This window comes from Falco cherrug, chromosome 7 (genome assembly GCF_023634085.1).
Source record: "Falco cherrug isolate bFalChe1 chromosome 7, bFalChe1.pri, whole genome shotgun sequence".
In the NCBI taxonomy this organism is placed as follows: Eukaryota; Metazoa; Chordata; class Aves; order Falconiformes; family Falconidae; genus Falco; species Falco cherrug.
Genome location: NC_073703.1, coordinates 69,802,647 through 69,830,042, shown reverse-complemented (window position 1 = coordinate 69,830,042; position 27,396 = coordinate 69,802,647). Strand labels below are relative to the sequence as shown.

Sequence of the window (27,396 nt, the reverse complement as noted above, 5' to 3'; positions counted from 1 at the left end):
AGTAAGTCTGAAACCCTGCTGTTGTGAAGGGTGACCGTGCCTCTTGAAGAAACTACATCATCCTTTAGTGTTTTAGCAAATCGCTCAGAATGAATCTCGAGAAACAAGAAGTCAGGTTTTATATTCTTGTGTTGTTTTTCTCCTTGGTACTTAGTGTTTCCTGTGCCTTCAGTTTGATTAATGGCATTATATTACTATTTAACTATTTATTTTCAGCCAGACACAGAAAATAATAAGTGCACGCAAAACAAACAAACAAACAAAATATCAAGTGTAGGGATCATCTCAAACAGTTTCAGAACTAGAAGTATTCAGGAAACATGGCATATTTATGCTGCTGCCTGGGTTCTAATTGCAGAGCACCCCAGCTCGGATGGGTGTCTAATGAGGGTCTGGCATGGCACCTCTGAAAGAAATGCTCCTGCAGCAGCTGCAGCAGCAGTACTGCTCGCAGGCTGGTGGATAACCCCAGCTCAGGCAATATCCCTTCTGTATGGTGCAAAGACGGCTCCTGAGACCTGATTTCCTTCCCAGGCAACATCCCAATCTGAAATGAGATCTCATTTCTGGGTCAACAGAGACGCTTGATTTGGAAAACTAAATTTGAAAATACGTGACTGACAGTGACCTCCGCACTCCTTTTCCTGCATAAGGACTGGAAATTTCTTCTTCCAGGTTTCTTGTGAAACTCTATTGAATCTGGAGTTTATTTATGTCAGAGAAAACCTGAAATAAATCTGCCAGAGTCCGTTGTATTAATCCAGGCTGACATCAATACTACTGGATAAATCTAAGTTTATATTAAATAGATTGAGGTTTTATATGAGCTAGGAGTGTAAAATGTTGCAATTACACTGCTTATATTTGTGTTCAGTTTATAGCAGCCAGTAATACGCATCCTCTTTGTTCAGGAGCCCTCCAGTGTGGATTTACGTAGGTAATTTTATCTCAGGTTGTTTGGTATTTGACATAAATCTTTTATTTCTGGAGCAAACTGATAATACAGCTATCTATTTTTGTAAAGGACATTTAATCTTCATATTTGTGAATGCAAGCTGGAAAACCTGAGTCTAGAAAACCCGCAGCATGAATTATTTCTACATAAAATCTCAGGGGTATTTTTAGAGGAAAAAAGAGTTTATTTTGATTTTAGTCTTGGTCTTACTTGTTGAACGCTTGGAGCTGGTGAGGCGATGTGGGTGTATGTGTACATGTATGGGGGTGTGCACTTTTTCTTACATGTTGAACCTGAGCTGGAGTGTACTGGAGCCTTTCTGAAGCTCAGGACTGCTTTTCCAGGCTGTGTTTCTGGAAGGTTAGTAGCTGCCTAGTGGATGGACAATGGGAATCACAATTTTGTGGGGCCAGACATAGATGTTCCCTGTGAGCCGGGAAGGGCTCTCACTGACAGGGAGGGTTGGTTGCGTTCCACCTAATAAACTCACAAAAGGCAGAAAGAGACACACCAGGTGACGCCAGCACCATCAGCCTACCGTTCACAAGGTATACAGTCCCAGCAATCCACTCAAAAATTATTTTTTTTCTTTTGTTATTTTCTTTTTCTAGAAAAAGCAAGTGAGTCAAACAAAGATCCGGGTGATCTCTACCATCCTCTTCATCCTGGCAGGCTGCATTGTCTTTGTGACCATTCCTGCAGTTATCTTCAAGCACATCGAGGGCTGGACAGCCTTGGAGTCCATCTACTTTGTGGTTGTCACTCTGACTACTGTTGGCTTCGGTGACTTTGTAGCAGGTGAGCAGCTTGGAGCCTGCGTGCTGTGCGCCAGGGCTTTGGCTCTTACAGCTTGTTTGCTGGTGTAGAGAGGAGGCTTTTCACAACGGATTGTATCCCTGTAACATGATGCCAGGTGTTTTGGTTGGGGTTACTGGGCAGTGGGACACCAGGGTGATTTAAGAACCGGGTGCCTTGCCACCTGCAGATTGCCGGCTTTCAGCAGCGTGGCTACCGGGAGCCTGGGAAGTCCTGATTATCCTTTATTGTGCAATGAATTATGCACAAGTCAAACGACTTTCCCATTGAACTTGACATATGTATTAGTCCATTAGGGCTCGGTCTGAGGCTGCCTGCAGAAGCATGTAGCCAAAATGATGAATAGATGAGGCTTTTACAAAGTAGGGCTGAGCCATGGGGCTGGAGAAATCTCTGCTGGGATGCAGCAATGGGCTGCTACTACAGCAGCTGCAGCATTTCAGAAACTGCATTTTATTCTCTAACCTCAGCAGAAATGTTGACGTTGCAGTTGCCCTGTTAACGAAAACTCATGTAGGAAGGAAAAGAAGGGCTGCTTGGGGTGCGCATCTCAGTGCTAGGAGGATACTCTCCAAGATTAATACAGTACTAGCAGGAACTATAAATATCCATCATTATCAATTTCCAAAGAGGGAGTCAAGATTGTTGGCTGGCAAGATGAGATTTTATTCCCCCCCTCTCCCCCTCCCCCAACTGCTTTGCTAACGAAAAGGTGGTTAAAATAAGTGGATTTTTTCCCCATTAGTACATGACCTCTACTCCTCACTCCTGTTAGTGTTCCCAATTAAAGGCATTAAGATGCCTGTGTTACAAACAGCCATGCTTTGCTACTGTTTTGTTACTTACTATAAATCAGTGAAATACGAATGAGTTAAAAGCATCAAATGAAGCTACAGGATATATAAAGTTTTCTTTGCTGAAGAGCTGCAGACACATCTTTTTGTAGAGAGGAATCTCATCCTCCCTTTTTATGATATGGTGGTATAGACGACATGAATTATTGAGAAAAAAAGGCAGTGAACAAAGAAAGCCGCAGGTAAGAAAAAGAAGTGTTTTATCAGCATTCAGGTACAGAAGTGCTTGTATGAGCTTGGTCCATTTTAACCACTTAAATGTGAAGAGAAGCTCGCTGATACACTGACTTTGTGGTATCACAATGTGAAATAAAAATAATTCACAATATTTTTCTTAAGCATATCACACTTGGTATTGTTTTCTTCAGTAATATAATAATAAGAATGCTCTGAATAGTAAGTTAAATTGTTCTATATTCAACATGATTAGGAGAATATAATCCACAGCTGGGTGGCTACTAACAACCAGGATTTTTCAAAAATCAAATGGAAGACCCTGAATGGGAAAACTTCAGAGGCTATCTCATGATAAGAGTTTAAGGCAGGTGATCACCAGGAGATTTGGGTTTTATTGCCGGTTTTGAAACAGTTTTTTTGTCACTTCAATCTCTCAATAGCTCCGTCCCTTCAATATCAAATCAGAAATACTACATCGTATTGGGTAAAACAGCATCAATGGAGCTATGCTGATTTATTCCACCTAGAACGTGTCCCAGCTCCTGGCAAACCGGGCAAGTTTCTGTACTGCTGTTGGAGATACAATTGTGGATGGAGCCTGAAAAAAACAGAATATCTGATAGGCTGGAAAAAAGTGGTCTCATGCTTTCTCAGTCGCCTGATTACTCCGTAAGATAGACCTAGACAATCTGTTTCATAGCGAGCATCCTCAGGGACACGTATGATCAGAAGAGCCTCGTTGTACCATAGCAACAGCAGCCCCCACCTCCCATTGTTTCACACCCTTAAAGACTGGAAAAAAGAGAGTGATTCATGTGGTCTGTGGGGAGGGAGTAACATCAAAACTGATATTTGGGTCCCTGCCAGTTCTCCATGTCTGACCTTCCAGGGGGAATTTCAAACAGTGTACGTACACTCAGACTGAGTCTGGGTAAAATTAGAGTCGTAGGAATGTCTCAGGTTTCAAAAAGCTCAGGGGGAAATGCCGAACTGTGTTGTCTGGTGATGTCACCGGGGGAAAAATCCTAAACTCTCTCTGCAGTCATGCAGAGGTACAAGTTGGTGTCTAGCTCTTGCCTAACCAAGGCTGAAGAGTGGGACATAGGCAGTCCTCTGCCTGAGTCCCCTGGCGGGCTGGCTCTTTGGGCAGCGGGTCACACCGGTACCACCGAGGTGGTGGTCACCTGCACTGCGGGCTGGGGCTATGGGGCTGTGCAGACCCTTTGCCACTCACTCCCTGCAGCTCAGAGTTCTGCTTGCCTCACACTGGCTCTCCTTCTTGCCTTGTGATGGGACTGGGAGTCTCAAAAGTGATGTTGTGGTTGCTTTCTTTTGGGAAAGTTTATTCTACTACGTGGTAGGCAGCAGCCTGGCTGCCACTGCGCTTATTTTAGGCTCTTCATAGCCCATGAGCTTTGCCAAATGTCTTGCACAATTGTTTTACCAGGTCACCCTGAGACTTGTATGAAGACCATATAGGATATTTATTGCTTCATTTGATACATATCTCCTCTCAACTTACTGGCCAGAGAATGCATCCCTATAACTGATACACAAGCAGACAGTATATCCTTATTATCAGGGCTGATGCATGGCTGGATCCTGTCAGATATCCTGGTCTGGAGGGGAAGACAAAGCCACTTTTCTTTGTCCTGTGTGTAGGACTCTCAATCCTGTAGCTAAATGCCAGAAAAGAAAAAAAAAATCTGGAAACTATATAATCTGAGAGTGTTAAACTGTAAAGTTTCTCAACTACCAAGCTGCAGGCAGTTTGGGATAAGGAAGACCAGTTGTATTAAACCATTTTCTTGGAAGAGTGTTCATGCTGTTGCAAGTACTATCAAAACAGAAATTTCAGACTTTCTTCAGAGTGTGAGCAATATAAAGAAAAGTGTTTACTAGCTGCTTTGGCAGGTCACATAGCAGCAGGATAATAGGTAATTTTGAAGAGTCTTAAATTAGGAACAGCTTGTGTTCCTCCCATCTGACTGGCCTCTCATCTATTATTAGAAATACAGTGGTGTTGGCAAGAGTTGAGAAATAATTTCAGGAATTCCTCAGAATTGCAGATATTTTCTCATAATTGTGGCATCTCATGATTCCTAAGCATAAGCATCTGCTTATTTCAGGAGGAAATGCTGACATCCATTACCGGGAGTGGTACAAACCCTTGGTGTGGTTCTGGATCCTTGTTGGCCTCGCCTATTTTGCGGCTGTCCTGAGCATGATTGGAGACTGGTTAAGAGTCCTGTCCAAGAAGACAAAAGAAGAGGTATGACTAGTAATGTCTCAGTGGTTTCTGATTTTATAAGGGAGCTCTAAGTGCCTGATTCCTGCTCGTCTAAAGAAGGATGCTTCTTTGCATGACCAATGCTCAGTATTCCCCATGGCTGACTCCGCTGGCTGCCTTCAGTATCTAGGTAGTTCTGATCTTTAACTCCTTCACAAAGCGAGGAAAAAGAGCAACTGAAGCAACCTAGGTTGCTACACCTCTACCAGTACTGCCAAATACACAGCACACATCAGTAGGATTGCAATTACAGAATAAGAGAGGCCAGGCTTCACTCTGAAACTAGCTACAAAATTGTGATAAAAATGTCAGTGTTCTCTCCTTAAAAATTAGAAATGCGTGGGTTTTGAAGACATTAGTTGGCACTCTTCATCATGAAACAAGAATCTGCCTTTAAACCAGGGTTTTATATTGAGTTTTCCCACCTTTCCCTGTGCCAGGGAATATGGTTCTGAGCAAAGGTTTAGATTCAGGCCCCTTACTGAGTACCATATTATTAAAAACTGAAGAAACTGAGTAGTCAGTATCAGGAAGAGCATAATTAAATTCACTCAGACCATGCTTTCTGTGATTCAAAGACACTGTTGCTAATGCCTCACTCAAATAAGGGTGGAAAATAGAAGGCAATTGCCATGACTGTAGAGCTGAAGCCTATTGTGGAGGTAGTTAATGATATAATTTCCATTTTTAAGGCAATCTCCTCCTGCATTGCTAGCAAAGGCAGCCTGGCAGGGTTAGCCAAAAAGCAGGCATAGGCAAAGTCTGGCAGAGGAATAGTGCTGTTTCTCCTTCGTGAAGGCACCTGTGGTCCCTGAGGTCTGGCGCGTCCCCTGGGCATCTCCATTAATAACAGGGGGCTTCACAGGGAGCTTGGCTGTCAGGGTGAGCATCAGCAGGCACCTACCGGTGGGAATCTGAGCTCTCACGGTGGATGTGAGATGCCTGCTGCCACAGGTAATACAGTGCTAAAGGGACACCTGCCCATCTGGCCTGAGAAACAGAAGATGACTTATGGATCTCTGGTTGCAGGAACTTGCATTCTGGCTGCAGCAGCCCAAGTAAACAGTTGACCTTGCTGGGCTCCTGCAGACCTCCTACTCCTGAACCTGTTCTCCTTTAGCTGAACTTGGGAAAAGGTCTGTGTTGACTGAGATGTTGCTTGATCATTTGTCTTCTCTTTTCTCAGTTCAAAAATGCAGCAGCCATGCAGGTGCTTTGTTCTCAGCCATTATTCTGCTCTCAGGTGCAAAGGAGTAAACCAGAGCAAAGCAGGGAGACATTTAATGACATGCTCATGGTGCCCACACAGATTATGTGTTGAAAACTCTTAGTAAGAGGGTGGTGTTTGGACAGTTATGCAGTGGGAACCTCCATTAAAGGCAGCTCCATTTGTCCCTGAGAATGAACCCTAGACCGGACCAGTCAGAAGTCCACCTGAATTTATCTAACAGGTATTTCCAGTGTTAATTGCTTTGCGGCACTGACCAGAACCTTCAGTGGGACTGAACAGCTCCATCCATCAGCAATATGCGAAAATACTCCATTGATACACTCGTTGTTGTCCTGTTCTGAAGCATATTGGTATAACTACCTGTGATTAATTTTGCCCACTCTTGACCACCTACCGCTGACGTTTTAAGTCAGGATTTTGTTCTTAACCAAAGAGGGATTAGCATGAACACCTCCCATCATATAACACAGCTAGAAAATGTGTGGGGTGGCAAAATGTGAGATGGGCAGACAAGTTATATGCCTTATAAGCCATTAGCTGGTCACTAGCTGGTGTGTTTAGAGCTTGCCCACTTGGCTACTGAAGTTTGGGTCCAAATGGATGCACTGGAGCTGGGATCAGTCTCTTGTGCCAGAGGAGAACGTGCTTGCCCTGCTGTTCTGTGGGAAAGACTTGTTGCTTCATTTTGCTTTTTCTTTTTGCCTTTTGAATTAATTTCTCTTTCTTGCTGTCACAAAGGTTGGTGAAATAAAAGCCCACGCGGCTGAGTGGAAAGCGAACGTGACGGCAGAGTTCAGGGAGACACGGAGGCGGCTGAGCGTGGAGATCCATGACAAGCTTCAGCGGGCAGCCACCATCCGGAGCATGGAGCGCAGGCGCCTGGGCCTGGACCAGCGAGCCCACTCCTTGGACATGCTCTCCCCAGAGAAGCGCTCTGTCTTCACTGCCTTGGAAACGGGGCGCTTCAAGGCCTCATCTCAGGAAAGCATCAACAACAGGCCCAACAACTTGCGCCTTAAAGGGTCAGATCAGCTCAACAAGCATGGGCAGGGGGCGTCCGAGGACAACATCATCAACAAGTTTGGATCGTCTGCCAAGATGACCAAAAGGAAAAACAAAGACCTCAAAAAAACCATCCCTGAGGATGTGCGGAAAATTTATGAGACCTTCCGAAACTACTCCTTGGATGAAGAGAAAAAGGAAGAGGAGACAGAGAAGATGTGTAATTCCGAGAACTCTTCTAGCACCGCGGTCCTGACCAACTGCATCCAGCAGCATTCAGACCTGGAGAACGGCGGGATCCCCAACGAAACCAAAGAAAGGGAACATGAAAACAAAGCGTTACTTGAAGACAGAAATTAAATGTAAAAGATGCTTGACTTGAATTAACAATGTTAGTGTTTTTATATACATATATATATTGAGACACGTGCCTTATACAGACTCCTTATTCAGTCTGAATTATATAGCATCGAAGAATATTTCACTGTGCCATACAGACTCCAGCTTGCTCTGCCAAAACAAATCAGGAACACAGCACTGCAGAATGGCAACAGACAGCGACGCACATGGAAATTTCAGCCTGTATAAGATTACCAGGGCAAGACCGAAAGGAGGAGATTGAACCACGACAATATCACCCGAGCGCTCCTACCATGGCATATCAGACAAAGGGCAGCTATGTAAGAAGAGCTGTTGAAAGGGATGAAAAAGAGTGTATCTTTGTAATGGAGTATGCACCCAGAAAGCCTTCCCCTGGTGATTAAAAAGAGGAGAAACGATTGGAGTGAACTAGAAACTTTCATTAAGGCTTAGTTTACGTTTTGGCACGTGATCCAAGCTAGGGTTTCTTTTTTTGTTTTGGTTTGGGTTTTTTGTTTTTCCATTTTTGAATCCAGATGCATTACCTTTCTAAACTCCAAAAGAATGTCCATGGACACAGCCAGCAGCTGGATGCTGGTTTGAAAAATCAACAGAGACATATTTAAGGGTCGGATTGCTCTTTTCATTAAAAAAAAAAAAGAAAAAAAAAAAAGAAAAAAACCTCTGTGGGTATTTATCTTAACCAGTGACTGACACACACACACACAAAGAAAAAGAGGAAAACCATGGAATTTTTTCTCATGTAGGAAATGTTCAATGTAAAGTCACAGCAAGAAGGTGCATATGAAGAAAATGCAACATCTCGTGCTATGTTGTTTAAAAGAAGAGAAACGTTAATTTCTAAAACTATTTGGCTAGCTGTATACAACAGTGGGCCATCTGTTTTTTTTAATAAGAATTTGTCATTCACACTTTCTACCACTGAAAAAAACCCCTTCAATTTTAATGCTGTAAGACTATGAAGACAGAAGGAAAGCTATAGCTTTTGCATGTCAGCAAACTGCTGTTCTCTGTAGCTAATCTGAATTTTTAAAAATAGACAGAAGAGCATATACGCTATTCAAATGAGCGCCAGGGCAACCATAGAATCTCAGGGCTCTCTGCCCCTTTTGCTGGGTTTGGATTTAGACATAAGCTGCAGTCATAATGTCAGAAAAACAAAGAGAAAAATTTAGGAAAAGAAGTTGAGAAAAATATGGTGGTAATCTTTTAAGTGCTTATAGCTTTAAGTGCCATTAATGCTGTCATATTTTGTAACTTTTTAAACAAGTATTTTGAATTATTTGTTTTATTTCCTTTCAGGTACTATCTTTGTTTGACATTTGCTATCTCGTTTCTTGATAAAATCTAAACATGAGCTCTCTGCATTTCTAAAGTGAAACGTAACCAAACTGTGGGCATTTTTTAAAAAGCTTTTGTGGTGTCTGGGCATGTGGATATAAGAAATACAAGTGTCCCTAGACATCACAGTAAATATTCAAAGAAAAGGCTGCAAAATAATTAACGGGAATTGCAAAACACACTAAGTCTTTGTAGCCTCAGCCTGTAGGCTACTGTGGTTGCCATTGCAGATAGAAGGTTTTGCATGCTGGAAATGAGATACACATCATTGCACCAGCGATGCTTTCCCTGCGCTTTCACAAAATCCTAAATATTCCAGTAATTCAAACTGTAGGCTTTATAGGTAAAGTAAGCATGGATGTAGATGGCAGAAACACACAGAGTCTTACAAGCTAGTCTGCCGTAGAGACACGTGCAGGTTATACAGGCTCTGGGAATTGCATGCCCATGTCTGCATAGGCAAACCCACATGCTTCATCTTCTGCGCTAGTTGCTGAGATTTATGCACAATGAGCCAACTCAAAATCTAACTGGCCACTAGAATATGTGATTGCCATGGCTGTGCATGGCAATGCAGGTGCAAATTTTGAGTGTGTGCATTTTGCATATCTAACTGACTCTGCAGGATTTGCAGGAGTGAGCCAAATTCCACCAGCACAGAGAAGGAAAGAAGTTCTTAGTGTGCTCTGTCTGCTGGTTCACTTCACTTGAAATATCGTATCTTCTTCCTAATTTCGTTATCTGTCTGAAAATTAAGGATGGAAAAAACAATGTTTGAAAAATTACAGGTCATTTGGAATTGCTTTAACTCAATAAGTTCCAACAGAAATTGAATTCTGCTTAGTTCGCCAACGACCTCCTGAATGTGCAGGACTGCGGGCTGGCTCACTGGAGGCAGGGTAGCCAGCCCAGTCCCCAGGCACCCTTCAGCTGCCCTGAGAGCTGCCGTGGCTCCTGGAGCCTTTGTGCCACACAGTCCTGTGCTCGGCTCGGCGGTGGCGCAGGTGGCAGCTTGTGGCCACCCTCAGATCCCCTCCTCGGGCCACAGGCAGGCACCAGCAGCTCTGTTCATGCCTCGGGCCGCCAGCCCTGCCATTGCTCTTGGCTTTGGGCAGGCCTGGGGTGAAGTTCAGGCTCGAGTGCCACATGGAAGCAAATCTTCTGAAGCCTCAGAAATACAGTGGATCATGTCACGCTAATTCTGTGGTGCCGGGATTGAGGGAGCATAACTGGGTGTACTAAGGGTTTGTGCTGTTCAGATCTGGGGTTTTACTCTGGCCTGGGGGGAAGACAGGAGCAAAAGCTACAATTTAGATTCTCATTTGCATTCCCCAAAGGGTTCAGAAGTGCTCAGGCGTGCAATTTGTGTCCTGGGAATTAAGGTACTGCCTGGATCCACTGTTCTGCGCCTTGCTTGTGCAGAGGATCAGGCACATGAAGGCGTCTCACGCTGAGTTCTTCCCATGAGAAATGCTTGCCTCTAATGGGAAGGTCCCGCACAGGCAGCTGTAAGGATACGGGAGATGCGTTTCCTGGATGTGAAATATAAGGCTTAGACATAAGAAATTTAAGGCTCAGACAGAGAGTTTCTGCTGATGAAGGGCTTGTCTGGGTAAGCAGGGAGCTGGACAGTGGGCAAATGACAGAAAACAGGTCAACATGGACAAAATGACTGAGGGTGCAAAATTTGGTGGTCAAATTCAGAACTGTTTGCTCTGATGGAGTAGAATGAGGATGAAATCTTGGCGTATTTTAAATCTCTACACTTTCTGGGTTCTGTCTGTCCCCTGCCCAGATTCTAGCTGAGGGCGTGCATGTCTCTCTAGGTTCTGCCTTGCCACGCCATGCAGAAGCCCCTGGCTGACATTTTATCAGCTGTGTCTTCAGCAGCACCTGGTTTGGGATATGACAGTTTCAGGGACAAAGGGTGATGCTGAATAAACTCCCAGCGAGATATTGAGCAGAGCATTTGATGACCTTTTACATGAATGCAAAATGCTCTCTTTCATTCCTCTCCATTTCTGTGTCTGTGAAGCTTGCTGAGAAAGCTGCCAGTCTGCTGCTGGAGTAAATATCTTCTCCTACGTGATTGCCTATTAAATATCTCAATATACCTAGGTTTTATTATAAATGGGAAGCACAAATGTATTGCATAGGGGGCCAGACAGAAATGTCTGACAGCTAAAATGGCATTTTAATGTCCTAAATTTCTTCTCCCCTTGTAAAGGTCATCCCTTGGTTTTAGCTGTGTGCAACAGCTTGGGGAAGAATCTAATTTCAAACATCAAGTTTATGGCTAAAGTTCTTATCCTTTGGCATTCAATAATACTTACAAAAAACTTGTGATGCTATTTCTAGTGAGACTGTTCCACCGTTATCAAAAGTTTTAGCAAAAGTTAGTCGGAACCATATCCCAAACCCCTGGCTCTAAATTATGCCTTCACAGCAGCCTGAAAATAAAGTCAGACAAAAGAGAGCCTTACTGCCTTTAACTCTCAGATCCTGCCCTGAGCACAACATGACTTGACGTGGGAATTGGGACCTGAAACAACAAAGGAAACGTGGATTTTCTGTAGCCGTAGCCCTCACACAATGAGGAAGACTCAGCTTCTGTTTTCCTACAGCTTTCAGCTCTGCAGTCCCACTTTCTGCTGTCTTGTGCAGGAGAATTCTGGTGTGCTCCTTGGGGGATCCTCCTGACCCATTAACCATCACTGAACTTGTGCATATTTTGCATGAGTGGTTTTAAAAAGATTTGCAACTTCATCCATGTAGCAGTCTGTGAATTTCATTATTCTTTAATAGGGAGCATTATTTCTAATAAATGTTATTAGAAATAATAATAAATAAAGAAACCCAGTGATTTATATTCATGAAATCTGATTTTGGTTGTTGCTGTGAAATTATAAATCATCTGAGCTTCTGCTGGCTGGCTTTATGATGTCTCTAGTATAAGCCTGCTTCTTCCAAAGCCATTAATGGGCTATGCCAGAGACTTTCTGCAAAATTCTCTAACCCAAAATAAAGGAAAGTATGCCTGTGAGTTCAGGGTTTAAACCCCCTGTCCTTAAACCCCCTGCATTTTTCTGAAGAATTTGTGTTTATGCTGTACATGGGCTGTTTGTTTGCCAGCTTTAGTCTTCTCAGGGGCTTATTTGTGTTGTCAGGTTGCATGATGTTCGCTAGCCTCGCTTTTCCCATCATCCACTAAAAAGAAATAACAGGCAAAGACCAAGTTTTATGTTATGTCACATACTAACCTAGAAGTCCTCTACTTAACCAGATGTGAATTTGGAAGGTGACTGGAAACCGCTTTGGTTCCTCCTGTACATTTATTTGTTCTGAACTGTATTTTATCTAATCTAAGGCCAAACCTTGTCCCCATCATGTCGGTGCAGTAAAGTGGAGCTAGCCTGTTATTTTTAGAGCAAAGACCTGCTGGTTTAACTCATCTCTTCAGCACTATTTATACTTCACGGGATGGCAGTATATCAATACTTAATACAAATAAGCCCAGCTTCAGAAACAGTTCCCTGGACAATTAAATATCAATGAAAACACAAAGCAAATCAACACAAATCTATGAAACTCAACTAAAGGCTTGTAGATTAACGTATGAAACTAGTTGCCCAAAATATGTCAGCAGAAACATCCAGATCTAAAAATTCCATTAGGTTTCCTAATTCTTCCTGAGGTCCCCAGTCCCCACCTCTTCTACCGCCAGCAGCAGTTTCTGTCCTTAATACGATTGCTGAGCTGGACCATACGTTTTTTCGTCCTACCGGTGCAACATGATGTGAGACTCTGTTGACACATGCTGTTGAAATAAAACATTGAGGAAGCAGTTGGGAAAGCTAATTAGGGGGTGTCCTGCCGCAGCCAGCACGTACGCTGTGAGTTGCACCATGCTGGGATGGGAAGGTCACTCTGGAGGCAGCTCTTAGCCACAGAACTGGGAAGTTCTCAGGAACCAGTTGGAAAAAGGCACCCCGTGCAAACAGGGGCATGAGCCCAGCCTTCCCGTGGTACATGCCATCGGGTCTTGCAGACGGAGTCAGTGGCGATGTCCCCCTCCTCCGTGCAGGTAGAGGGGGGTTCCGCGCTCCCTCATTTCTGGGTATCGCCTCTGGGCTGAGGCTGCTGGCCAGGGAATGCCAGGGCTGCTGCTGGCGGAGGGCTTTTCTCTAGCAGGTGGTCTTCAGAGGCAAATGGGATGTGCTTTCCTTGCCTTGATAGCAAATCACAGGCAAGTGATATCTGGCATGTGAGCGAGAATACTTCAGTCTCCCAAATCCATTCCACCCACACGCTTTTTTTTTTTTCCCCCTTGTGAGAGCTGGGTGCTTAAAAAGGAAAACTTACGGTGCCTGTTGTGAGATGTGAGCCAAACGTACCAGCTTTCAGCCTGCCATTTAGCAGCTTCTCAGATCCTGGAGCCATGTAGGAGTTATAATTAGAAAAAGGCAGGATTTGTATCCATATCACAGCTTCCCAGCAATTTCAATTTATCCAGGCCAGTGTTTCAATGGAGTTGTAGACTGAAGTTTTTCCAAGTTCTAATAGCATTTGATCTGGACTTTGTGGATGGGGCTGAAAAAAACCACTGTTAGTAATTTTCAGCCTTGTGTTTGAAAAAGAACTTTCTTAAAATTTGGGGAAGCATTTTGGTGTGATGCTGATCTACTGTTTTTCCTATAAACTTCAAATTGTAGTATAAGCAATCAGTAAATCCACTTGCAAGGATGTTCTATCTACTCTCTTGTCTCTGTCCCTCTTTCTGTCTCTCTGTAAGATTTTATGGTGCTTTAGAAAGGCATTTTCAGAAAAGGGACAATTTCATAAATGTCATTACCAGGGTACAGAGCAGAATGTGCTTGTACCATCTTGATCAGTTTTGCTGCTATTGTCTTTATTTTATGATGTAACGTTTTACAAAGATGGAAAAAAAATTCAACAAAGACCTTCTGGGTGACGAAAACACTTTTCCTGTTGTTTTTTCTCTCTCTCTCTGTTGTATCATCCAGCAAGGGCAGGAGGAGGTGTGATTAATCTTCTCTTTTGTGTATCCCTGTGGAACACGGTGCATTGCTGGCAGTCTCACCGTGGCTGGATCTTTGTGCTTATTTTTGCCCCTCTTCCCTTTTCCCTTTTGTTGACAATCTGGGCTGCGGTGTCTCCTGGGGCTCTGCTTTGGGAAGATCTGGGAAGTGCTGCTGGGCTGGTTTCAAGAGAGGCACAAACTTCCAGCCATACCTTTACCAGCATTGAGCCACGCTCCTGTGCCTGGTGACCAGTCGGTAGGGGAGCAAGAAGCAGAGCTTGGAGGAGGCTCTCTCTCTCTTTCTTAGTCTTTCTCCACAAAAAATTATTTGCCAGGATGTCTGGAAGAAGTCACTAATGCAGAGAGGAGGGTGGAGTTGAAGCTTTTTTTTGACCTCGGGAAGAACAGGAAGGTCGCAGTTGTCTTTTAATGTGAATTCTTTGGAGTTCTGCAGCTTTTTTGTTGTCTTCATGTTGACTACCTTCTATGTGAGGCCTCAGTTTCCTCTCCTGCCTCGTCATTTTTCTGTCAACTTGGGAAACTGCGATACAGGCCAGTCACAGTGCACTCACAGGAGGTGCAACCTCTTGAACTACAGGTCCTTTGTCAGCAAATGAGGGGGACAAAAATTTCCTGCAAGCACCGTTGATACGTCTCTATAGAGACCCCTCAAGGCTGAACCTTCCCTTGACTTTGGGGGGGGTGGGTGGGGGTGGGGAAGTCTCTGGACTAAGCAAAACAGTCTCCCCTGTTGTGCTACTTTGAAGTTCTTTATGTTACACAGTCCATACTTGCAACTTGGGTAAGTCAAGACATACTTCTCCAAAGCCCGCTCCGTATTTCCAGATTATCTCACTTCCCCTATAAGCATGTGTCTCCCAAGCAGAACTGCTTGAGGTCTTGGTTTTGGTTTTTTTTCCTGCAAAAACCGTTGTTGCATTTTCTAGTTTACGCACATTCTCATTCTGCTTGTTCAGTTGATTTCCGTTTCCTGGGCATAACCTCACCGCGCTGCAGCCCTTTACTCTGATGTTGTGACCTGTTGCCTGGGATGGACAGAAGGCTGCTTTGCTTTTAAAGTCCTCCAGCCAGCTGACCCAAGGAATCCTTCCTAGTGATTGAGGTGATTGAGAAAGACAACAAAAAAAGAAAAAAAAGGCCAGAAGGTGGATACATGTGACAAATTGCAAAATATTTTTTTCCACTCCAAAATCTGTAAGCAGGATACTAGGGGCTGCACTAAGATTCTTGCCGAAACATGTTTTTCTCAGAACAGTCATCTGTTTTGCATAACACCAACTATTTTTGAAACAAATTGTTACATGGTAGAAAAAATGTTAAAGTTGCACTAAAAAGTAATAAATCTGGAACTAACCTACTAAATCTGAACAGGGCGGGAAGGAGGATCCCACGCAGATTTCACAGCACGTTTCTTGGGTTGGCAAGTGTCAAGCTGCTTTCTGGCAAAGCTTTAGATCATTTCCACAGAGGATGCTGGAGACTTTCCCTGCTATAGGAGACTGCCTCTGGGTCATCCCTTCCTTCCCTTCTGGCACAAAGTGCTGATGTTTTTCCTGCTGGTGCCATTTTTTTGGGCAGAGCCTCCTGCTCTCTTTTGTCATTACGGAACTCAATTTCAGCAGGATGGATGGACACCGTCGGCTGGCACTTGAAGCATTTAGCTAAATGGTGCCACTATTTCCTTCTAAGTATTATTATGTAGCTAGGAAGAATAAAGCAGTAAAATAAGGTTGAGCATGTTCCAGAGCATGTTGGGATTATAAGTCTTGGTTGTGCACATGAAGAACTTGTTTATGATAGCCACTCTATCAAACCGAACCACAGTGTGCCTGCAGGTTCATTGGTGGGGGTCTAAAACTGCCGTCCCTCTCTCTCACTTAGAACCACAAGAATAACTTCTGAAAACAAGAGTGTAAAATGAGCATCACAGTCCTACTTCTTAGCAGAAATCTGACTATTTCTTGAGGTGAACCATTGGCTTTTTCATGTTCAGCCAAAAGCAGAAAAAACATTAAAATTGTAATTTCGGGGGGGGGGGGGGGGGGGGGGGGGGGGAGCGGGACGACGACAACACACACCAACAAAAACCCCCAAACAAAACCCCAGACCAAAACCTTTTTCCTAAGCCACTGTCTCACTGAATATATCTGGACTTCTGTGCATTTTGTGCTTTTGCAGGTGGCATTAGTGAAAATAAAGATATGCGCACTGCATTTTGTTCTTGTTAACCTTTTAGAGCTAACCCAGCAAGGAGAAAGTCAGCTGGCTGTTAACCCCTTGCATACTCTGTGTACAGACCTAACAATTGCCAGTTAATTGCTTCCCCTTACCCAAAAATCTGGGCAGAAAAAGACACAGAAAATTCCACAAAGGAAAGAGTTTGGTCTGCAAATCTCCTCTTCCTATGAGGGTTTGTGGGAAAGAAAGTACCCAGCATGTTCCAGAGCACAAGCTGGGGATGCAAGGGCGGAAGAAGAAACAAACCAGCAGGTAAATGGAGGCTGTTTTGCACAGAGTCATTAAAGACAGACAGGAACCTCACGAGGTAATTTTTACGATGTCTCATTCCAGACCTGAGGATGACTTCAAGACGTTGCAGCAAGAAAACCGGGAGCTCCAGCAGTCATTGCCACATCTGTTCAAGTGCACTGTGAGGCTGAAGGCAGGCTAAGCGATGCTCCACCGCGGTGCCCGTACAGCAGCAGGCTTTGGGGAGATTAAGCACCAACAATGACTGCGTGTTTTGTTACAAGGGAAATAAATAAGCACTGTCTGGGTAGCAACAAGATTTCCAGTGAGCCTTAGGGTGCAGAAAGATACAAGTTGTGCTGTCAGATTTACACTAAACTGTTTAATCCTCCAGCTGGGGGGGGGGTGGTGTCTCAAAGACAGCAGCCTACCCCACTGCTCAGCCCAGGTTCTTTCCTAGGGCAGGTCCAGCTTCAGGGGGACGTACACTGGGGTGGGAAGGCAATTATAGTGTTTTATTTCCATTTCTCATTCTGATTTAGCTCAATTTGATAAGCGTAGTTGACTAAGTTGTTCAGGTTAACCGCCCCCCCCCCAACAATAACAACAAAAAAAAACCCCTTGCAGGCTGCAGTTGTCACCTTTTCCCCTCGAATCCCTTCTGCACAGCTGCTTGCCGAGCATGGTTGATAACAAAGAGCACAGACTTGCTGTTTGAGGGAAGGTGTGTGAGTGACTGCATTTGTCATGGGAAGGAAAAGAGGAGGAATCCACCTGAAGCCTGGGCTTGTCTTAAAATAAACGAGAAAATAAAATTTTTATTATCTCACCCTGCCAACATGAATTTCTTTTTAGCAGAAAATTATTTTATCTTTCACAGCTTAACAAGAACTTTTAATGAATAATTTCATTTCTGCGTTCTATCACATAAGTTTCCTGCCTAGCTCAGCCTGCTCTGCCCTGTTAAAATAGGTGGTTGCCCCTCCAGGCTGGACCTCCCTCAGCCGGGCTAAGCACTAATCAATTAGCCATGCCCACCTGCCATCCTGCAGGAGCAATCTGAGCTCATTAGCTCTTATTTGGCACTTCCCAAACAAGCCTATTTAATGCAACAGCAAACCCAGTTCAGGCTCTGCTTGGCAGTTGTTCTTGCCCATCATCAGCTGTGCAACCTTCCCTGGGCTTCCTACTCCTGATCCTCATTACAAGCCCTGGAAGGGGCTCACCTACTCTATGTTTCACGTCTGCTCTCTGCAAGGTAACTGCTGATGTCTGGATTTTTATGTGTAAGGGGAAGCTGTGAAGGCCAGGAAAATAGAGGTACTTTCTATAAATATGGTGGGCTGCGATCCTGAGGCTGTTTAGTTTAAGCTGGGACCATCTCAACCACTGTGTGGATCTCTGCTTGCTGGTTTGGACAGGTTAATCTGTTATTAATGTGTATAGTAAATTCCTATTTAGCATCCAGGCCATGACAGAGGGGATGTGTTTGGGTGCTGAAAAAAAAGTTTCAAAGAAATATGGTGTATATGTCCAAAAATGTAGCTCAATAAGAGGAAATTTAAGTTTTTCTCTTCTCTGCATGTGCTGGTATTAGTTAGTTATTTAGTCGGTTTGTGCAAAGAATTAAAGGGGGGCCTGCAGGTGCTTACAGACCCAGAAGAGTTTTGTTTAACAGCCCTGCCAGCCTTGGAAAGGAAAGCAGGCTTGTAGAGAGAACCTGCAGGCCATTTGGAGGAGGTTTTCATGTCCATTAATGCGATCATTAATAGCTCGTGTCGCAATCGACTTCTATCTGGGGTGCAGAAGGTCAGAAACCCTCATCTGAAATGTCAGCCTGTTAAGCCATCGGCTTGGATGCGCCAGTGTCCATCGGCTAGGCAAGGGTTTGAACGTGCTGTTGGCTGGGAAGGGTAGGTGTTAGGATGCTGCAGCACCAGCTTCACGTGGGAAACAGTGCAGAGCAGGTAGATGTGGGGTCTCTTCTGCTACAGTGTTGGGGGGCCACCTCCGGCATCTCTGGTCCATTTAGAGGGCAGAAATACTCACTTTGGTTTTGAGTATTTTAATGACCAAAGTCTTACTGTTTTATTTTCATTGTAATAAAAGTTCTATTATATCTCGAGAGGTACCAGGATTAGATTTCCAGAGAGGCAAACTCTGCTATAAAATAAGTTGTTGGGGTTTGTGTGTGGTTTTTTTGTTGTTGGTTTGGGTTGTTTTTTTTTTGGTGGTGAGGTTTTTTGTTTGGTTTTTTTGTTTTGTTTCCTTTAGGAAAGGAAAATAAGAGTGGATAGGATCAAGGGATACTATGTTTGGATTAGACTTTAAACAAGGGGGTTTGATCAAGTATTAGGTGTGAAAGTACACAAGGCTAGAAAAATACTGTGGAAAAACCTCAGTCCCTGGGCTGAGAACAGACTGGAAAAGAGACTGAAATCTTGGTAAAACTGGAGCTCAGAATTACTGATCTTTTGGTTCAAAGGTACACTCTGGGAGACAAAAAAAGACATTTGGGGGGTCAAACCAAAATGAAGTGTTATCAGCTTGGTCAAATACAAAAGCAGTAAAAAAACTCCAGCCAAATTCGATTTGCACCTTTCCAACCTGAACCAAAATGTCATATTTCCATTTAAAATGAGGTTTTCCCTGAAAGTAAAGGAACCACCTATTACTTCAAATGAAAAAGATTTGGTTTACAAAGTGGAAAAACCACTTTGTCTTGTTTTCTTTTTCATTTTTTTTCCCTCCAGATGACATAAATTGACATGTTATTCAACTGAATTTGCTTTGTCAACACAAATGAGAAGTCAAATGGTTTAGCCAGTAGGAGGCATATATGGCTCAAGCAGGAAAGGGCTGCTTCTCTCCTGCCTCCCAGCAGCACCGAACCCTGCTCTCACCTGGGTGTGCTTAACAAAATCATTAGAAAAGACAAGCTGGTGTTTGGGAAACAGCCTTTTCCCAAGAGGAGTTTAATGTAATGATCCAATTTTCACATGAGCAGCTGATGTTAAGGTAAAAGCACAGATGAAATCTTAATAATTATTTTGGTAGCATAGTAAATTCTACCTGGTTATTAACATTAGCGCTGGGCAGATGTCTTCTTCCTTGAGGTACTTGTTTCAGCTTCATATTTAATGTACTGTGTTGCATTTTAATGGTCACAGAATTTCCATTAAGCACTAGGAAGATGGGGAAAATGGGAAGTGTAGGACAAATTGTAGTGTTGTTTGTGACGTGATGATTAATATTTATTTACATTTTGGCTGGTGGTTTTTTTGGTGGTTTTTTTTTTAGTGGCACGCTTCCTTGCCAGATCTCATGTGCCAGGAAGTAAACAATTAATCCTTGTCACAAATACCTATGAAATATCATTATTCCTACTTTGCAGCGTAGGAAATGAACCATCTGAGGCGACGCAGAAACTTGTGCCTAAGCCAGGGTTTTCTCTCCGACTCACTACCCCGTGCTCTAGCAGCAGGCCAGCCTTCCTCTCTCCATCATCCCGTAACTTTCTCACAGGCATGGCTTTCCCTGTAAATAAACTGCTAGATTAAACTTTGGTGGTTTCCTTTGTACTGTTCTTGTTGCTTTTTTTTTTTTTAAATCATTGTTAAATTTGCTGTCAGGCACTCACGGAACTAGGAAATACCAGAATTAAGGTTGTCCATGCGCAATTCTTGTTCCTCTGAAGCTGGCTTTGAGACAGTCTTTGCTGTTGCGTGCTTGTGATGGGGCTCCTGCCTCGTGCCCTGAGCTCTGCTCCATTCTTGAGGGTTTTACATTTTCCTTCTTGTTTGTGGTATAAACCCTGCCCTTACTGACTGCAAGCTGTTCCACCTGTGCTCTGTAGATTGGTGTTCTCATGGGCTCGGCAGCATTACCCACTGGTGTATCCGGAATGATCCGCAAGCGCAGAGCACTGCTTTGTGGTGCTGCAGGGAGGCAGGGCAGTGGTGTTCCGCTGCTCTGACAGTGGGGAGACAGAAGCACAAAAAGGGTCTCTCCATCACTGCTGTGGATCCAGTCTGATGAGCTGGGAACCTGAGATATTTTTTTCAATTATTATTTAGCCCTTCACAATTTGGGATATAAGGATCCAGCTGTTCAGCAAATCAGGCCCGGAGGTAAAAGCCTAGGAAATAAGGATGAAACAGATTCTGATCACCTTAGAAAATCTTGGTTATGTGATTTGTTCAGCATTTCCAAGCAGAGATAGAAGAAAGAATCCAGTTTTCTATTATGGCATTTAATTTTCTAAACTAAGAGACCTGTTGCAGCTTCTACATTAGAGCCTTTCTTCAAGTAGAACTTTCTTTTTGGCTTTGCAACTAGAAAGCAGCATGATTTTTAGTTCCTCACCCCCCCCCCCCCCCAAAGTGTTTTACAAGTTGCTCATGGATTTTGATCAAAAGTGGAAATGATGGCTCAGTTCTGGAGCCGGCTGTTGAGCTCCCTTCCACGCAGTCAATGCACTAATGCACTGAGCCCTGCCTGCCCCCCGCCATTTATTAACATTGTCTCCACCTCTGTTATTACTTCCATCTTTTTCCTGACTACCCCTTTGTGTCCTGCAAAGGCCAATAGAACTGATGAAGTAACTGAGAAGCTAGCAGGTAGTTAGCAAGAGAGACTCTGAAATGGGGATCTGCTCCAGAGAGCCCTACTACACAAGTATCCAGCCTCTTTTTTGCCAACGTCTTTCTCTTTTTGTCCTGCCAAGTGCAATATTTTTGCATACTTTCTTCCCCTGCCATGTCTTAAGTCTTAGCAAATACCAGCTGTTACCAATACAGAATGAAAGTATTCCTTTCAACTTGCCCATCTGGTGAACCTGATGCTGGAAGCCTGGGGATCTATTGGTTTTTATAGAAGACCTTGATGTCTCGTGGTCAGTCCCTGTGGGAAAAGGGGAAGAACAAGAGTTTCTGCCCCCCTCCCCGGTCAGCCTGGCCAGCCGTGCTGGAGCGAGGGACTGGGCTCTTCGGGGCACTCCAGTATCGCTGCTGCTCTCCTGCCCTGAACAAATGCCTAGGAAGCAATCCTGCTGCGCGTGGGGACCCTGATATTTGCCTCCTATGCTGTCCTTCTATATGCAATCTAGAGCTTTCTGGTACTCCTCCATCCCAGCTTGATAGTCAAAGCTCTCCTGGAAGCCCCTCCTCTGAACTAGACCAAGCCACCACCATGCTTCGTAGAGAAATCCTTTAAGGCTACTCACCCTTATGGCAACAGCTTTACTTGGAGCAGCAGCCCCCTTGTCTTCCTCTGTTGCAGTTATTTGACAAGCTTACATGGACTTAACTCAGTAGCTTTTCTGATGCTTCATTCTACAAAAGAAGGAAAAAATTGCATGGAAGTCCTGTGGCAGGCATCTTTCTTTTCCAAATCCATTCCAGCCACAGATCACAGGGAGAACCGGATTTGGTTTGCACTTCTGTAATTTGCAGTAAAAACTTTTGGTGCAGCAACATTTTGCTTTGAAATTGGAAATCTACTGCTTGGCCACACTTGTTTATACTTCACTGTATTTCCTTATTTGTACATAATTCTTCCTAAATATAGTGACAGTCTGTTTTTTCTTTACTGCAGCTCTTCTTGTATGGGCTGTGATTAGTTCTGCTTTCATTGTATAGTTGGTTTTTTTCCTCCTTTTGTTTTTTTATTTTTATTTGGTTTTAATTACCATTAAAATGCCCCAGTTCATCCTCTGGTGCCTCTGTAGAAAATCCTGCTTGTTACATGGCTGTTGCAGAGTGGGATCTTGAAGCCTTTGATCTGCAGCATCACACAGTCATTTCTTCACTTCAGTAGCCAGAGTGAAGGTCGGTTTTTTTAAAGCTCTATCAGCCTGAAGAAGCTGTTACCTTTTCCAGCCAACCCTCCCGTGATGGCCGAGCTACTCCATTGATCTCGGTGAGCTTCAAGTGAAATATAGATGAAAACGGAGTTCGATTCCCTCTCAACCGGCTGCATTATTTGGGCTGGGCTACCAGGATTAAGAAGCGGAAGGTATTTAGCTTGGTACTGCTTTGCTATGGCTTTGAAAAGTGATCAAGTTCAGTTACCAGCTTCATATGGCACCTTGTCAGGGTAGAACCATACTGTCAGCCTGACGTTTACTGGCTGCTTTGGAGACTGAATCACCTACACATCGATTTAGTCCTTTCTAGGTGCAAAAATCTTCTTCTTTAAAATGAAGAGGGTAGAACAGGTCACCCATCACTTGTAAAATTGCAAGGGGAAAAATTTAAGGCTCATCCTGTAACTTTTCAAGGGCTACTACAGGTATTGTAACTTAAAGGATCTGAAATGAAAAGAGAATTGCATCTTTGCCCAGCTCCAACAAACTGTGTTTTGAAAACCTTTATCTCTGAATCTAGTAGACTATTAATTGTGGAGCAGAAGGCTTTGCCAAAGAGTTCTGACTTATGTTCCAGTTAGAAACTTCTAAACAGTAAATATTCAGTTCCATTTCAAGCAGAGGAAATGGATTGGGCATAGTATTATTGAAGGACATGTCAGTTATTTATGAACAGCACAGACGAAGCAGGGAAGTAAATCTCTTTGGAATTTTATTTTAGTTATAAAGTCGCTTAAGTTTAATGTAGGGATTTGTGGGCCTCTGTGAGCAAAGAGGAATGGAGAAACAGAAGGTCGCCCTTCAGTCCCACCAGGGAATGTTCTGATTTACAGTCACAAATCGCAAAGATGTTGAACCCCTGTTTTCAGAGACATCCTTATGTGCTGCATTTTCATGTTTAGCTGCTGGCAGAGCACGGCAGAGCCAGCGGGATCCTTGTCAGCAGTGGGGACCTGTATCTCTTTGCTGCTTCATGTGGACCTTATCCTTAGATCTAAGAGTTGTGCTGACCCAATGCTGTACAAAACCCACAACTGGAAGAGCCCCATTCTAGAAAACGGCCTGGGCTATTTCTTTTCTGGAAAATGGGGGTATAAGGGATGAAATTGCTTCTGGGTATATCCCATAGCTGAGATTAGCTCTGCATGCAGTGGTGCCCTGGATAAACATCTGTCCTTGAGGTCTGTGGGGGGGGGGGGAAAACTGGCAGAGGCATCTTCTTCCAGATGAATCCTCATCACTGCTCTTCCCCCTAGAGCAGCGAGGTCTCTCTGGGACCTGAAGCAGGGCATCTAAACATCTGAAGAGACAGGATTTTTCAGACACTTCTTTGTCCTGGGTGTGACCAGTGATTCATCAGATCTTCAGGGATGTGGCAATGAAGCTGGGACCATGGGTGCCTGTGCCTTTTCTCTTTGCTGCTTTTGACAGGACTCCAGCTGTCGTGTCTTTTGACTCATCACCTTTTGCTGCCAATGAACTGAAACGTGCAGGGATGAAGGCAGGTGGTAGGGGCAATGCAGAGCCACAGCAACCCTGCTTACCTGCAGGGCTGTGTTGGAAGTCAGGTTAATTTAAACTGGGGAGAGGGTACATTCTTGCATAGCCTGGGCTAGGATGCATTCTGCAGTCACGGGAGAAAAAACCTCCCAAGCAGGTAGCTCCCTCCAAGGGCCAGTGTTCGCAGGTCTATCTCACTCCTGCTGACAGAACTGCAGTCAGTTCACTGAAGAGTTCAGAAGCAGGAACGGTGACAGGAAAACCTGTATTTCAGAATGAGAAATCTAAATATGGATTTTTAATTAAGTTTCAGGAAATATTCCTAGGGGGTTAATGTATAAGGACTAGGGAAAAAGCAAAACTGTTGATAGCCTTTGCTATGTACAGAATGAAATATTTGAAATGCATTTTCATATTTTCAGGAGGTGAGGTCCTGGGGTACTGTGTAAAGACTAGCTCCTGTACTCTTAGGTGTGTAAATCTAAAACTACACTGCTAGGTTTATATACCAGTATAAGTGTACAGTGTTTTGTCTTTCGTAAGGACGGTGACTTCATTGCAATATGGTTCTGAGGACCCCTGCTAATGGAATAGATAAATAAAATAAGGTTGCACATGTCTAGTATCAGCAATACGTGTTATGTAAATTCAGTGAGATTATGTGTTTATATATGCATCAAAGGGGAGCAAAAAAATGTTTAACTTCAGTGAGCTGTAAGCAGAAAGAGAATAGGTGATAGCTGAGGGTTTGAGGCACAGTGCATCATATGATATCTCATCCAGGAAATCTTATGAATTATTGATTGCATTTTTCTTTGTGAGTCACAAACCACATTCATGTTAGCCAGCCATAGTCTTCAGAGGTTATCTGCATTAATTTACATGTGGCTTCTCACTGTCGCTGGTTCAAAGTGGAATGTGTCCTTTTCTCTGAGATTGTCATCAGCCAGTTTGGAGGGATTAACGTGGGCCCCTGCCTGCCACAGAATGCCTTGACAACTATACCTCCTCTCTGCTGTCTCCTAAGCAGGTATAAAGGCAACAAAGGCCTTTGGTTAATGAAAGGAGCCAAATTCAGATGTGTCACTTAAGAGTTCACCTCTGCCTCTTTCAGCCAGACCCGCCAGCTGCCTGTCTCCCTCCCTCTCTTGGGACTTCATACATTTTTACTGAAGGTTAACTTCAGAAAGGGTTTGTGCTGTTTCATCCAGAGGGATGTGCTGTCACTGTGCCTGGCGGGTGCTGATGGTCTGTCGTGGGGACCAAAGTATCCAGAGAGCGAGGTCTGAAGGCAGTGAGAAGCCAGGAGTGGGGGGATGAGCTCTCCCATTTGAACATGGACTCCAGCACAGCACCTGGGACTGGCTGTCCTTCATGGCAATGCTCACATGCTTTGTGACAAAGTGGTTTTAAGCAAACAAGGCGATGACAAACCTGTTCTGCCCTCCATTGCTTAGTGCTGGATGTGGCTGCCTGGTACTCCCTCTGCTCCTCAGCGGGGATGAGCTGTGGCTCTGAAGCGTGAGATCCCCCAGCACTGGGGAAATAAACGCTGGCTTTTTTTAAGCTCAAGGGACCCACAGGAAAGGGAGAGCTAGATGAGATTGCCTTTGCAGAAGCTCCTTGAGCTCTCTGTGTTCAGCTAGATGGTTGAGTGATCACTGATGAGCCTGCAGATAATCCAAAGGACTTGTGAAAACCATATGGCTTGGTCTCTTGCTTACTTTTTCTAATCCATTTGTCTTTGCTGTACAGCAAATACACAGCTAGCAGATGGTATTCCTACTCATCAACATGAGATGATCATTTTTGCATGACTGTGCCCTTGCATGTGCTGGGGTGGTTCTGGGCTTTATTGCCAACCCTTGGGGGGCTGCTGTGCCGTGCCATGAGGTGCCTGCTCGGTGTTCCTCCTCTGCCCCTTCTTGGGGTGGCAGGTCCCAGCCGCAGGCTGTCCCCACCTGCCCTTTCCATGCTATGGCCTCATCACTCCCAGTGTGAAGAGGGAGAAGATATCAGATGCTCTTCTAGCCACTGAAAAGGAACTTCTTTTTTTCTTCTTCAATGTGGGGAAAACTGCAGCTATTGTCTGCACTTGTCAGAAGCACAGCAAAAAATAAGCCATTATTCCTTGGGTCTTACTTTTTAGAGTACTTATCTCTCTTTAATATAGCTTTTCCCCTATCCTGTTATCAGAGGAGAGTCTCTAGTTAACATATGTCAGATTATGCGGATTTTTATACACAAGCTTTTTATGTTATTTCATGCTGTTCATGATATATTTCTTTTGAAAGAAGCCACTGGGATCTTCTTATTACCTTTATTGTTTGTTTTCTCAGATGAGATGGAGATGAGATTTCTTCTGTGATCATCTGAAGCCTTGCTAGAGCTTAGCATCACTTCTTTAAGGATTTCTAAATTGCTTAGCCCATCAGCTGATGGACAAAAGCCTTTTGCCTCAGGCTCCCAAACCACCTCTACAAAGTACGTTCTGCTCCTCACTCCTAATTACATCACAGCTAATTGGCAGTGCCTGGTGCTGCCTAAAGTGCAGCTGGGAGAGCTGCCACCTGCTCCTAGGAGGGTCACTGATCACCGGGCTTGCGCGTGGACAGAGACCCTGCTAGGGTTAGAAGGGGAGGGAGCAGTGCCAGGGCAGGCTTGTGGGCATCCCTGGGGGTAAAACCCCTTCTGCTGCTGACAGTCGTCACCCCTTTGATTCACAAGCCAGTGGCAGGGGGAAAGCCTAAGTAGTACAAGGCAATATTGACACAGTTTTCCCTTCCAGGAAAGGAGTGAAAGGCCTTCTCAGGCATTTAGTGGGGTCCTTCAGAGAGCAGGCTGGCTTGTGAGTGATGAGGCTCTATCAAGTGGTGTCTGCCCCACAGCCAAAGGAACTGGTGCAGTTTAAGCTGTGCCATTAAAGAAGATAACAAATATCGGGGAGAAGGCTTAGCACTTAAAGTCACATGTTTTGCCTGCTAAAAACTACAAGGACTGAATTAATAAAAACTGATCTGGGAAATCTGACCCACAACATTCAGCTGAGGATATCCAACTACTCCAAGTGTCTCTGACAGCAGCACAGAGCATCCATGCCGGCTGTGCGTGTGCTTGTGGTATTTGCTCTCCCTGAAGTCTCTGTGCCTGGGGCAGCTTGGATGGATCGATCTGATATACTCTGGTCTAGTTGGGGTGCTCCTCCTTCACTTTGGAGAGGGAAGGGAGGGTGGCCATGGAGTGACTCTCCTCATCCTCTGCGTAAGGAGGAGCTGTGAGCCAGGGGAAGGAACTGAGTGTGTGAGATGGCCCTACCTCTGGGTGGGAAGAGGCTCAAGTGCCCCGAACTAAACAGTTTCCAGCACTGATGTCACTGGTAGCAATAAAACCAATGCATTTCCACAGAAGAGACATTTTTTTACACTTCAGTAAAAAAAAATAAATCTAATTAA

At 44.2% G+C, this 27,396-nt stretch overlaps 1 protein-coding gene across 1 annotated transcript in view; it reads left to right on the top strand.

The window, feature by feature from the left end:
- Nucleotides 1-8,249, top strand: part of KCNK10 (potassium two pore domain channel subfamily K member 10) — a 65,697-nt gene extending 57,448 nt beyond the window's left edge. Inside the window, exons 5-7 of the mRNA XM_055716538.1 lie at nt 1,567-1,753; nt 4,932-5,074; nt 7,062-8,249. Coding sequence (XP_055572513.1) covers nt 1,567-1,753; nt 4,932-5,074; nt 7,062-7,685 — 954 coding nt within the window. The 3' untranslated portion in view covers nt 7,686-8,249. The remainder of the gene's footprint in view (nt 1-1,566; nt 1,754-4,931; nt 5,075-7,061) is intronic.
- Nucleotides 8,250-27,396: the final 19,147 nt, after the last annotated feature.